The sequence below is a fragment of the Sphaeramia orbicularis genome, chromosome 9, assembly GCF_902148855.1.
Source record: "Sphaeramia orbicularis chromosome 9, fSphaOr1.1, whole genome shotgun sequence".
NCBI classification, from domain to species: Eukaryota; Metazoa; Chordata; class Actinopteri; order Kurtiformes; family Apogonidae; genus Sphaeramia; species Sphaeramia orbicularis.
Genome location: NC_043965.1, coordinates 5470948 through 5486079, shown reverse-complemented (window position 1 = coordinate 5486079; position 15132 = coordinate 5470948). Strand labels below are relative to the sequence as shown.

General features: G+C 35.9%; 1 protein-coding gene across 1 annotated transcript in view; it reads left to right on the top strand.

The window, feature by feature from the left end:
* fras1 (Fraser extracellular matrix complex subunit 1) overlaps window positions 1-15132 on the top strand; it is a 1008712-nt gene that overhangs the window by 246869 nt on the left and 746711 nt on the right. The window contains exon 5 of the mRNA XM_030143455.1: window positions 6604-6763. Within this exon, the coding sequence (XP_029999315.1) occupies window positions 6604-6763 (160 nt within the window). The remainder of the gene's footprint in view (window positions 1-6603; window positions 6764-15132) is intronic.

The window sequence follows — 15132 nt, the reverse complement described above, 5'->3', positions numbered from 1 at the left end:
GGGTAACATAATATAGCATAGCATAACATAACATAGCATAGGGTAACATAACATAAAATAGCATAACATAGCAAAATACATAACATAGCATAACATAGCACAGCACACCATAGAGTAACATAGCATAGCATATCATAACATAACATCATAGCATAGCACAACACACATAGTGAAACATAAAATATTAAAAGAAAAAAGAAATCTGCTATTTATGTAAATATTTACATTAGATTTAAATATTATTTACATATTTACAAAATAATTACACATACCCATGGTGTGATGGAGGGGGTGTTAGTGGGAGCTGTTATATATTTCTATCTGTATATTCTGAAAGTACAGTAGAAGGACACTCAAAAATGTGCAGTTTTATCTTGAAAAAAATATTTATCAGGCTCTGAACTATGGTCTTAATGATATACATATTGTCTAGCTGCATCAGTCTTGAATTTCTTGCTTGAATCATACTTGATGAAAAAGTGAACCAAATAATTATGGGCAGAAAAAACCAAGACTGAAAAATGAAAGAAATAGCAATGATTGAACTGATGAACAAAATAATTTTAAAGTTATCCAAGCACAATAACAAGAACACATGAACACAGTAATCTAATAATCAATAAACTAAGCAAAAAGTAAACAAAACAAGTCACCAACATAACATACATGTACTAAAATTATCAAAAAAATGAACAGAAATTAATAGAATAACAAATCAAATGACCAGAAATGAACAGAATAATAGACAAGATGAATATAAACTAACAAGAAATGAACAAAACAGACAAAATGAATTAAAGCTAACAAGAAATGAGTTACTTAATTATTAAATAAGGAAAAAATAAACGATAAAATGAAGGAAAATTAAGAAGAAATCAACAAAATACTCCGGTAAATGAACAAAAAAAAAAAAGACAAAAAAAGTTAAAACAAGCTGAACTGAACTGGATCAGGTCTCGTCTTCAACATTAATTATGCAGTTACTTCAGATTTTCTGATGAAAGCGCTGGTTTTTAGTTTATTTTTATGTAAAGTATTCCCAAAAGCTGTACCTCCGAGGCCTTTATCCGACATTCTTTATCAAACAGACTCATCCTTCCTGCTTCTGTCTCATAAAAGGAACAGTCTTTGTGTTGTTGTTCGTTTCCCATGTGGCCTCTAGACAAACAGATCTGGGGTTGTCATTGTCGTGGCCTCTGTGGTGAAGTGGTCCTCAACAGAACCGACCCACCAGGGGAACCGGTCTGGAGAGGAGCCGTGGCCTTTGGAGGACTTCTTTGTCCAGGATCTTCACTACAGAGGCACGACAGACGCTGCTTCTTTTTCAGGGAAATATTTTGCTTTTCTGTGAAGGTTGGACAATGATTAGGGGAAATAAGAATTACGCTTCAGAATCCAGTATCAGAAGTAAATATTCTGTATATATTAGTAGGGAAGCAGTATAGCTATTTAGAATAAGAAATTGGCTGTTTGCAGATGCTGATGTTTTTAGTTTTTAATTTTTTTCAGGGATTTCTCCAGGTTTTCAGAGGACTTTGGAGCTTCTTAGGCAGGGGTCGTGTAAAATAATAGAATCATAGCCTATAAATAATAAGAACTCCAAATTTCTGTCTGTTTTAGTGTAAAAAATAAAATAAAATAATGAAACAAAGACATCTACCTCACCTTTTTCAGCTTCAACGTTAGATATAAAAACTAGAAAGGTACTCGGAGAGCACAGACCCCCGCCAAGGCAGATCAGCCCCCCCCCAGTTATATATTATTTAAAATTATTATTCTGAGAAAAAAGTCAGAAATTCTGATTAAAGTCAAAATTATGAAAAAAAAGTCAGAAATTCTGACATTAAAGTCAGAGTTCTGATTAAAAAGAGTCAGTATTCTGAAAAAAGTCAGAACTCAAACACAAAAAAGTCAGAAATTCTGACATTAAGTCAGAATTCTGAGTAAAAAAAAATTACGAGAAAAAAGTTTGAATTCTGAGATTAAAGTCCGAATTATGAGAAAAAGTCAGAATTCAGACTTTTTTTTCTCAGACTTTAATCTCAGAACAATATTTTTTTAAAAATTAAATTAAAGTCAGAATTCTGGAAAAAAAAAAAAAAAAATCAGAATTCTGTCTTCAATCTCAGAATTCTGACTTTTTTTCTCAGGATAATAATTTTTTAAAAAAAGGACCTTTTTTTTTTCCCAGTAGCCCTAATCCTCTTCCGTACTTAAAAGCTATAATGTTATGCATTATAAAATTGTATTGTGTGTGTGATGAAAAACAGCACAATAAAATTAGTGTAAAAAAAGGTTGTTCCATCCTTCTCACTTCTTTTGATCAGACTCAGTTTGCCAGCAGTCAATTCTGATTAATGTTTCAAACACAAAAAAGTCCATGTTTCCTCTTTGCTAAGGATGTAATGGCTTAATTATTTACCACAGAGATGTTTTTTTTTTTTCCATTGGTACAAAGATTTTCAATTGATTCTTAATTAGAGCACATTCTAGTCAGATTAGAAAATGCACCGTGAGAAACCTCGTCTGACACATATAGAAAATATCAGATTTATGTCAGTCATTTGGACTGGAAGCAGCTGCCTTATATCTTATTTAAACGGCCTGAACAAAACTCTGTGGTGTATCTATAAATGGATCTCTAATTAAAACACCAGAGATGTTTCTACTGTCTGATTATGGATTCACTCAATCCACTTCTTCCAGTTGGAGCAGAAAAACATTCTGGAGGCAGTGCTAACATGTCTTATCATCACTGTATTTGCACTTTAAAGCAGCGTATGACTTTCATCACTAATTTTTTTTCAAATTTGTAAAACCCGAGTGAATGTGGTTAAAAGGGCACACAGTGAGAAGACATTAGCACTCTGAAGAGCACGTCAGATGCTGCATTCACTGGGTAAAGGCGGCGACAGGCAAACACCGAACTCCTCTGCAACACCTTATCACAGAAACTAGAAAAAAAACCTGATATTTTCTCTATAATTTTCTTAAGTTCAGGCCTTTAAAGCAGCGTGTCACTTTCATCACTAATTTTTCCTCACATTTGTAAAATCCCAGTGATAGCCTAATTATTACTAATCCATTAGTCTTTCCGTACTTATTAGAGCCCGACCGATATGGGATCTTTGGGGCCGATGCTGATGCCGATACTGAGGGTTATAAAAAGCCGATATCCGATAAATCAGCCGATATATCGGATATCGGCTTTTTTTGTGAGATAAACAAAGATGCAACTGTTAATCCACATGTCCACAATTATCTAATATAAGACTATTATATCCTGTGTATAATAATGTTCTTATTTCATATATCAACCAATATATCAGATATCGACTGATATCCGATATATTGGTCGATATATGAAATAGAAACATTAATATCAGATATGTGCTTTTTTTAGCCCCAATGTCGGTATTGGCACAATATTTTGGAATAGTCAAAATATAGGAGGGCTGTGTAACAGCTGCAGGTAGATTTTACCCATAATACTCAGCAGTTAATCGATTAATCATCTCATCTACTGACTCTAAATTTCTTCAAATTTGTAAAACCTCAGTGGTAGTTTAATTATCACTAATCCATTAGTCTTTCCGTGCTTACTAGAGCCGACCGATATGGGATTTTTGGGGCCGATACCAATATTGGGGGCTAAAAAAAAAAAGCCGGTATCAATATTGATTGTTCGCTCCGGACGAGGAGTGCTTCCCCAAATGTGGCTACAGTGGAGGTGAGGATATTGTCCACGTCTCTGCGCCTATTTAGAGTCAATAGATGAGATGATTAATTGATTAGCTGCTGAGCATTATGGGTAAAATCTATCTGCAGCTGTTATAAATAAATATCACAGCCCCCCTACATTTTGACTTTTACAAAATATTGTGCCAATGTCAATACCAATATTGGGGGCTAAAAAAAAAGCAAATATCCGATATATCGGCCGATATCAGATATATTTGCTGATGTCCGATATATTGGCCGATATATGAAATCAGAACATTGATATACACAAGATATAATAGTCTTATATTAGATGATGGTGGACATGTGGATTAACAATTGCATCTTTGTTTATCTCTCAAAAAAAGCCGATATCCAATGTATCGGCGGACGAGGAGTGCTGCCCCAAATGTGGCCGCAATGGAAGTTAGGATAGCGTCCACTTCTCTTTACCTATTTAGAGTCAGATGAGATGATTAATTGATTAGCTGCTGACTATTATGACTTTCATCATTAATTTTTCTTCAGATTTGTAAAACCCCAGTGGTCAATACCGATATTGGGGGCTAAAAAAAAAAAGCCAATATCAGATATATTGGCCGATATATGAAATAAGAGCATTAATATACACAGGATATAATAGTCTTATATTAGATAATTGTGGACATGTGGATTAACGGTTGCATCTTTGTTTATCTCTCAAAAAAAAAGCCAATATCCAGTATATCAGTGGATGGGGAGTGCTATCCCAAATGTGGCCGCAATGGAGGTGAGGATATTGTCCACGTCTCTGCGCCTATTTAGAGTCAATAGATGAGATGATTAATCGATTAGCTGCTGAGCATTATGGGTAAAATCTACCTGCAGCTGTTATAAATAAATATCACAGCCCCCCACATTTGGACTTTTACAAAATATTGTGCCAGTGTCATTACCGATATTGGGGGCTAAAAAAAGGCAAATATCCGATATATTGGCCGATATCAGAAATATCGGCCGATAACCGATGTATTGGCTGATATATGAAATAAGAGCATTAATATCTATCTATCTATCTATCTATCTATCTATCTATCTATCTATCTATCTATCTATCTATCTATCTATCTATCTATCTATCTATCTATCTATGATAATGGTGGACATGTGGATTAATAGTTGCATCTTTGCATCTTTTAGAGGAGTACATCTTGAATTTATTTTATTACTAGTGTATATGGCAATTGCTATTTTGTCTTGATCACCTTTATTTATTATTAATGTAATTGCGCTGATATTAGTTCCTTGTACACATAAAAATGTTTTTTTCTTCTGCTTGAAACAAAAAAATAAATGAATGAATGAATTAGTGTTATAGAAACAATAGTTCTATTTTATTAAAACACAGTAATGTACTGTTGAAAACCAGTGAATCTTACCTAATGGCAGTTCTAGTGCTAGAAAGGCTATGTTGCATTTTTTAATTTAACGATGCATGGCCGTTAAAATGGGAAATATCAAAATCTTACCGTGTATTATTCTTATTTCTAGTTCAAATATCTCATCACACTTAAAATAAGACATAATCACCTAAAGAGTAACTTTTCAGTGAGATATAAGAACTGATTTTTCAACAATAGATCTTAAAAATCTTATTTCAATAAATATTACCAAGATGATTATCACTTGTTCTATTGGGGGATTTTTTTTTTTTTTTTTTTTTTTTTTGCTTGAATCAAGAAAAAAAAAAAAAAAAATCTTGAATTGAGCAAAAAAAAAAAAAAAAAGTCTTGATTTAAGCAAAAAAAAAAAAAAATCTTGAATTAAGCAAAAAAAAATCTTGAATTGATCAAAAAAAAAAAAAAATCTTGATTGAAGCAAAAAAAGAAAATCTTGAATTAAGCAAAAAAAATCTTGATTTAAGCAAAAGAAAAAAAATCTTGAATTGAGAAAAAAAAAAATCTTGATTGAAGCAAAAAAACTCTTGAATTAAGCAAAAAAAAATCTTGAGATAAGCAAACAATCTTTAATTAAGCAAAAAACATTGAATCAAGCAAAAAAAAAAATATCTTGAATTAAGCAAAAAAAAATCTTGAATAAAGCAAAAAAAATCTTGAATTAAGCAAAAAAAAATCTTGAATTAAGCAAAAAAAAATCTGCCAATAGAACAAGTGAAAATTATCTATCTATCTATCTATCTATCTATCTATCTATCTATCTATCTATCTATCTATCTATCTATCTATCTATCTATGATAATGGTGGACATGTGGAATAATAGTTGCATCTTTGTTTATCTCACAAAAAAAAGCTGATAATCAATATATCGGCTTTTTTTAGTCCCCAATATCGGCATCGGCCCCCCCAAAATCCCATATCGGTCGGGCTCTAGTAAGCACGGAAAGAGTAATGGATTAGTGATAATTAGGCTATCACTGGGGTTTTATTTAATTTGAAGAAAAATTACTGATGACAGTCATACGCTGCTTTAAAAGCCTGAACTTAAGAGAATTACAGAGAAAATATCAGGGTTTTTTTTCTAGTTTTCGTGATCAGGTGTTGCAGAGGAGCTCGGTGTTTGCCTGTCGCTGCCTTTACCCTGTCGGTGAATGCAGTATCTGACGTGCTCTTCAGAGTGCTAATGTCTTCTCATGGTGTGCCCTTTCAACCACGTTCACATACACCCACTTACTCTTTATTTAATCAGTTTTCCCTCTCTTGCCGTGGTTTCCTCTCCCCCCTCTGCGACTCCGTTCTCTCGTCTGTCACTCAGGCTTAAGCTTACTAAGTTGTCTCGTCTCCAGAGAGCAAAACAGCTTTCCTCATCCTTCAGTTTCTCCTGCTTCCTCCCCCCGCTGGTGTTTCTCTCTGCTAACTGTCTCTCCTCTCTATCTTGTACCACAGCATGACAGCCAGTGGAGTCCTTCACCCTGTTCATTGTGTATTTGCTCCGGAGGGGGTGTGTCCTGCACCGCCATGCCCTGCCCCCCCCTCAGCTGCCCCCCGGACCACAGCTTGTTCACGCCGGACGGGGAGTGTTGCCCCAAATGTGGCCGCAATGGAGGTGAGGATAGCGTCCACGAGTCAGTAGATGAGATGATTAATCGATTAGGAGCTGAGTATTATGGGTAAAATCTACCTGCAGCTGTTAGAAATAAATATCACACCCCCACACACACACACACTTTTTGACTTTTCCAAAATTTTGTTACATTCATGTCAAAAATATAGCCTCCACAAAGAAGTGCACTTTGGCTAAAATGTGCTTAGAGGTCTTATTTGTGTCTTTGTGCATAAGAAATCAATCTAAGTGAATCCCCAAAGGAACTTTGTGTTGGTAAATGCAAGTTCTGCAAATGTACAGGATTTCAGTTCTGTTCAACATGTCGATGCTCATATGAACTATGTTTTCAGCTCAAAAATGTCAGTTTCATCACAATTAATGCTATATTTTCATGTCACAAATGGCCAAGTTATATTTGAACTGAATTTACCTGAAAAACAAATATTCTGTTCTTTTTTTTTTTTTTTACCTCCGCCAAGGAGGTTATGTTTTTGCCAGGGTTTGTGTGTTTGTTTGTTTGTTTGTTTGTTTGTTTGTTTGTTTGTCTGTTTGTTTGTTTGTCTGTCCGTTAGTGTGCAACATAACTCAAAAAGTTATGGACAGATGTTGATGAAATTTTCAGGGTTTGTTGGAAATGGGATAAGGAAGAAATGATTAAATTTTGGTGGTGATCAGGGGTGGGGGGGCCCACGGGGGGGCCCACTGATCAGCCTTGGCGGAGGTCTGCGCTCTCCGAGTGCTTCTAGTTTCCTATTTTTTTCCCTCTCTTTTTTTTCTTTTCTTTTATTATTCTGTTGTTTTAGATTCCCCAATTGTTCTTACAAGATTCTCTCCTACATATCACATGTTTTATTTGTACAGGTTCAATCTGGAGTATGGTGCTGATCCATCCTGCTTATGTTACGCCAATACATACATTAACTAGAAGCACTTGGAGAGCGCAGACCTCCGCCAAGGCTGATCAGTGGGCCCCCCCGTGGGCCCCCCCACCCCCGATCACCACCAAAATTTAATCATTTCTTCCTTATCCCATTTCCAACAAACCCTGAAAATTTCATCAACATCTGTCCATAACTTTTGGAGTTATGTTGCACACTAACGGACAGACAAACAAACAAACAGACAAACAAACAAACAAACAAACAAACAAACAAACACACAAACCCTGGCAAAAACATAACCTCCTTGGCGGAGGTAACAATGTCACACCTCACTTTTTAAATCAACAGTTTTCTAATAATAAGCATTTTTATAAAGAAATAATAATTCTATATTGTTATTTACTCTTTAGTATGATGATAAACTATACAATAAATAATTCTGATCCTAGTTTTTGCACAGGGATCATTAGTGTAAACGCTGACATGGCTGCAGAGCATCAGTATGATGGGATCCACAACAACCATGTCACATCCGTCCACTGACACATTTAGTGTTTTTGTGTCAGCTGGTATTGTTTTAGATCCACAATACTAACATTTATGAATAAGAGGAGAATTAGCAATAGTAAGTCTATAAGTTTATTACTAATAAAGTACTGGTACTGACCAGAGCATCATGGGTAATGTCACGTCCGTCCACCAGCAAAAGTTTTCACATACACGTGCTATTCAAAATCCAATATTTCTGAAAATAGAGCTTCCACTGTCAAATAATATCAGTAGTCTGTGCACAAATGCATTAGGTTTGTATGGATTTTTTGTGTTATTGGAAAAATATAAAGAACAAGAAAAGCACTTGGAGAGTGCAGACCTCCACCAAGTGAAAACTATGAAATAAAGACATTAAATGCTGCTAATTTGATGTTTTCTCACATTCTAATATACACTACAAACAAAAAGTTATGGATATTTAACATTTTGGGGGCTATTTTTTTCAGGTGGGATTTTTGCACAACGCTTTTTACTTTTTTGTGTGTGAATTGAATTGAAACACATTTTTTAATGACCAGACATAGTTTTATTTACAAATGGCAAAAATGACCAAAAAAAAGACAAAAAAAAAAGACCAAAAACAAAAAAAGAAATATCCTTAACTTTTTGTTTGTTGTGAACTCCAATGTTAGTCACTTCATAGAGATAATATGCCAAAAAAAAAACCAAAACAAAAAACTTTTGTTGTTAATTACAGTCTAATAACGATAGCAAGGAATTGATTTACACTCACACATGTTGATTTGGTTTATCAAGAAGAGCCAAGTTACAGTAATATTATTAATTGCAGTGTATTGTGTCGGCTGATATTAACCCTTTCATGCATACTGGTCACTCCAGTGGACAGCTATTCTACAGCTTTTCTCTTCTATATTCATGGATTTTGTTGTTTTTGTGGTTTTGTTTTTTTTCCCAAAATCTTTATTAAAGTTTTACGACTCTACATATCTTTTCTGAAATGAATTGGTAACATTTTGCAGATCTCTTCTGAGCATAAACCCCTAGAATCACAAAGCCCTCCCCATAGTTTTCACACAATTTATCAGTAAATACATGTTTCTGTGAGTCAAAAATTAAACGTGTGGTGTCCAGCGGAGTGGACATTTTTGCAACTTCATGAAAAATAGGTCGATAAGATTTATTTTATTTTATTTTTTTTTTTTTAATGTATTTTTTTAATTTTTAAAATTATTTTTATTTTATTTATTTATTTATTTTTTTTATTTTTTTTCAGAAGAAAATTTTCAATTGCATTGTTTTTTTCATGCCTGAAGAAGAATAAAAACACTCAGGAAAAATTTTTGATTAAGGTTCTCATAATTCGTGCATGAAAGGGTTAAACTAAAACAACAAAATCCATGACTATACAAGAGAACAGCTGCAGAATGACTGTCCACTGCAGTGACCACTATGCATGAAAGGGTTAATGACCCAATAAAACCTATAAAGTGCGACATCTCAGGTTTCAGAAACCGTTAGAATTTTTCCAATCGCACAAACAGTGAAAGAGTTACAGCCCTCCAAACTGCATATGCACAGGGCGTATCAGAGATGACACGTCAGGTTTTAAAGAGTTAAAGCACCAAACCATTGATCAGCGCGGTAGTAGATCAGCAGCTCCAGAGCACATCTCCGCACAACTCTGAAACTTTGACATGTTCGGTTCCTCTGTGGATTGTTTTTCTACGTTTCGACACAGGAAACGTGACTGTCGGTGTGTTTATGCCGAGGCTTCCAGTCCTACCGTGCAGCTCAACGCCTCAGGTTACCTCACTTCCTCCTTCTGCAATAAATATGAGCTGTGCTCTCACTTCAGACGCTCCCAACCTCAAATGGGTTTTCCTGATGCCTGTCCTATGGCGAGGCGTTAACCATTATGTTCCAACACTCCGGGCTACACTGGCAGACACTTAATTCATTCTCCTTTTAATAATGCATTTTGTGTGAAATATCCCTTAATATAGTGTCCTGATACAAAACGTCTGAGGTGAAACGTTGGGAAAAATGGCACGTTTACGTCACCCGAGACTAATTTGTCAACTGTTAAGTGTAAAAATTGTGTTGTTTGTCTAAGCCAGGGATGTCGAACTCATTTTAGTTCAGGGGCCACAGTCAGCCCAGTATGAGCTCCAGTGGGCCGGACCAGGAAAATAATAACAGTGGAAAAAAGTCAAATTCAGTTATGATAATGTTAGCATCTACAAAAATCTGAATAACACGAACAACTGGAAACATCTTAAGAAAAACAAGTCCAATTTTAACAATATTTTGCCTCAACTTATCAGTTTATCATTCATACATGTGCATTACAACTTACAGTACAATTACAAATGCATGAAACATTTAATAACAGGCAGAACATTGGTAAAATTGCATTTACTTATCAAAAGATATTTCAGGTTTTTCACATTTTTTGTAAAACAACAGTTTTTAATATAAGCATTTTCATGTAATTTTACTTTTTTATACTAAAACAAAGATAAAATTGGCTGTTTTCATTATTTGTTGGTTTAATATGATAGTATTTTACTGGTTCTGACCCACTTCAGATCTAACTGGTCTGTATGTGGAATCAGAATTAAAGCCGCAAGCGGCATCTAAAGGCCCTCGCCAAGGGCACGTCCAGTGGAAGTATGCTCATCGTTCAGCAGGTGGCGCTCTAGCCCCAAATTTTGTGTCTTCTGATGAATGGGTGTAGGCCTGGGACATTGACAATTGATTTGAGACAAATCAGTGTTCGTATGTCCGAACTGAACAAAATTTTGTATAAATAAATCTCTAGGTGGCGCTATGAGCCAAAATTCAATTTGTTCCATTGAATGGGTGTAGGCCTGTGAGATGTACCACAGAGTCAAATTTGAGCCAAATCGGTGTTCGTATGTCCGAACTGAAGTCATTTTTGTAAATGTACATTTGTAGGGGGCGCTATAGTGCCAAATTTCAATTTCTTTCAATAAATGGGTGTAGGCCTGGGAGATAGACGTCTGAGTCAAATTTCAGCTAAATCGGTGTTTGTATGTCTGAGCTGAAGCAATTTTTGTGATGGCAAATTTTCGAAAAAACTTCACAACGTTTGTAACCTCGTCGCACAAAAACGGTGACACCGATTCAAAAAATTGGGGTAACTTTTGATGTCCCACTTCTCTAGATACTGTACACAGATTTTGAGCTCATTCGGCCAAACGGCTTAGTAGGAGATAGTTAAAATACAACGGAGGCGAAAACGCTGACTCAGCATTTTGGAAATTTCAATCCAATATGGCCGACTAAGGGTTGTTTTAGGGGCGTGGCCATTATAATATTTTTTGTTTGTCTCCTCATGATGAATCTGTGTACCGATTTTCGTGGCTCTACGACAAACTTTATGTTGGACGAGCTCCCATTGACGCAATGCATTTCCACTTTTCAAGGGGGCGCTGCCGCAACATTTCTTTACCGACCTCTGCGAAACCTATATGTAAATTCAATTTCTCGCACTTCTGAATTTTAGGCAAAATTTGGTGAGTTTTTGTAAATGTTCAGAGGGTCAAAATTGAGCTCAAAGAGCAGGAGAAAAATTAGAATCTGAGCACAAGAACAATATAGCCGTTTCTATGGCAACCACATATTTGGCCTTATGTTAAAGCTCTCGAGGTCCCCCACATGTCTGTGGGGTCAGATGTCACGTGTCGTGCACTTACACCCACATGACTGACCCCGAGTGGGCGTGTCCCATTGACTCCCATTCATTCTGAGCAGGTGTAAATATGTGACTTGTGCACATGTCATATACATCGTCGGAAAGGTCTCAGTGCCGTGAATGTGAATATGTGTGAGAGTGGCGACAGTGGCGAAAGGCGACCGCGTCACTGGCGATTTCGTCCCCATGCGCCCACTGCAGACTCAATAGGCCCTGCGCCGGCTTTACTCGGCTCGGGCCTAAATAAAAAAAATAAAAAAAATAATCTGAGCAAGAACAATATAGCCGTTTCTATGGCAACCACATATTTGACCTTATGTGAAAGCTCTCGAGGTCCCCCACATGTCTGTGGGGTCAGAGGTCACGTGTCGTGCACTTACACCCACGTGACTGACCCCGAGTGGGCGTGTCCCATTGACTCCCATTCATTCTAAGCAGGTGTAAATATGCGATTTGTGCACATGTCATATACATCTTCGGAAAGGTCTCAGTGCCGTGAATGTGAATATGTGTGAGAGTGGCGACAGTGGCGAAAGGCGACCGCGTCACTGGCGATTTCGTCCCCATGCGCCCACTGCAGACTCAGTAGGCCCTGCGCCGGCTTTACTTGGCTCGGGCCTAATTAAAATGATTTTGACATCCCCGATTGTTCATATCTTCAGTGTGATTTTTGTATTTCACAAATTCATCTTACGGGCCAGAGTGGATCCTTTGGCGGGCCGGATTTGGCCCCTGAGCCGCATGTTTGACACCTGTGGTCTAAGCAATGTAATCTTTGTAACCCCTTGACCCCTTGTTTGTTTAGTTTTTTTAATTTTTTAATCTGTAAAAAAAACTTTTCATAAATAAAGAGTAAAAAAAGAAAACGTCTGAGTTGAAATCTGCCGTGAAAAATGTCCACGTCAATGGGATGTTTTTGCTATATTTAGATGTATGTTTTATTAATTATCAATTATCATATGGCATGTTGTGTTTATTATTCCAACATGCGCTGTGTAATGTGGTGCATCCATCCATACTAAGCCACATTAATATACATTACAATAAAGATGTAATTATTCCCATTTGGAAAGACAGCAGCAGATGGCCTTCTCTAGTTGCACCATTAAAACATAATGTTAAACATTTTCATTATTTTGGCATTAAAATAATTAACTTTACCTGGCTTTATTAGCTCATTAATGTAAAGAGCTCATTAAATGTTGTAATTGGCAGTGAATGATTTAAATTAAGTTGTAAAAATTCTCATGCAGTTATTTAAGAGGTGGTTTGAAAACGGCACCTTTAACGTTCTGACACTTAATCAGGAATTTATCTTAAATCTTCTGTCGGTGCTTGAGAATGGAATGGAAAGGAAAATGCATATTGTCATGTCATATCTCAGATCTATAGTCCATTTATGGTCACATTTTCATAATTCAAACTATTTTTAGTGTTGGTTTAACAGGCATGACATAGATTGGTAGTGGTTAATCTGAGAAACAGCTGATGTGACAGTTAAGGATTTTAAAGTGGCAGTGACATGCATCTGAAATGTCTTAAATTCTTTCCTAACTAGAAAAAATTAGGTGTACCCTAAATAACAAAATATGGGAGCCTCTTTTGCACGATGTGAATATGTTACCTGGAACTGTAAATATATTTTAGTTGTTTATGTTGTTACTGACCTGTTTGTTTATTTGTTTATTTTCTTTCCTTAAATGTTCCAGAATGCACTGTCTTGACTGTCTCATTATGCATGTTTTGTTTGGATTGCCTTTTATTATTATTTTTTTCTCTATGGGTTGTGTTTGTTTATCATGTCTGGTGTCAATCTTTGTGTTATGAACATATTACTTGAAAGTATAAATGTTATATTTCTTAAAAGTTCTATAAATGTTGAAAACTTCTATAAATACAGTTAAAAAAAAAAAAAAAGAAAAGTGAAAAGTGGCAGTGACGTGCATTTGAAATATTATTGGGAGAAGTGAAAATAACAGCGGACCAAGGATAGACCCCTGTGGAACCCCTACTGAACGTTCAAGATAAACAAATTTAACACGCCGGCACATACACATTTTTGACATTTTTACATCCCACGGCGACGGATTTTGATGAAATTTTCAGGAAATGTTGATACTGGCACAAGGAACCAATGCTTAAATTTTGGTGGTGATGGGGGGGGGGGGGGGGACTGATCTGTCTTGGCGGGGGTCTGTGCTCTGAGTGCTTTTCTAGTTTCTCTGTGGGTTCTGTTTGTTCATCATGTCCAGTGTCAGTCTTTGTATTATGAATATATTACTTGAAAGTATAAATGTTATATTTCTTAAAAGTTCTATAAATGTAGAAAACTTCCATAAATACAGTTAAAAAAAAAAAAAAAAAGACAAGTGAAAAGTGGCAGTGACGTGCATTTGACATATTATTGGGAGAAGTGAAAATAACAACGGACCAAGGATAGACCCCTGTGGAACCCCTGCTGAACAATTCAAGATAAGCAAATTTAACACGTCGGCACATACACATTTTTTACATTTTTACATCCCACAGCGACAGATTTTGATGAAATTTTCAGGAAATGTTGATACTGGCACAAGGAACAAATGATTACATTTTGGTGGTGATGGGGGGGGGGACTAATCTGCCTTGGCGGGGGTCTGTGCTCTGAGTGCTTTTCTGGTTTCTCTATGGGTTGTGTTTGTTTATCATGTCTTGTGTCAATCTTTGTGTTATGAACATATTACTTGAAAGTATAAATGTTATATTTCTTAGAAGTTCTATAAATGTTGAAAACTTCTATAAATACAGTTAAAAAAAAAAAAAAAGAAAAGTGAAAAGTGGCAGTGACGTGCATTTGAAATATTATTGGGAGAAGTGAAAATAACAGCGGACCAAGGATAGACCCCTGTGGAACCCCTACTGAATGTTCAAGATAAACAAATTTAACACGCCGGCACATACACATTTTTGACATTTTTACATCCCACGGCGACGGATTTTGATGAAATTTTCAGGAAATGTTGATACTGGCACAAGGAACCAATGCTTAAATTTTGGTGGTGATGGGGGGGGGGACTGATCTGCCTTGGCGGGGGTCTGTGCTCTGAGTGCTTTTCTAGTTTCTCTATGGGTTGTGTTTGTTTATCATGTCTTGTGTCAATCTTTGTGTTATGAATATATTACTTGAAAATATAAATGTTATATTTCTTAGAAGTTCTATAAATGTTGAAAACTTCTATAAATAAAGTTAAAAAAAAAAAAGAAAAGTGAAAAGCGGC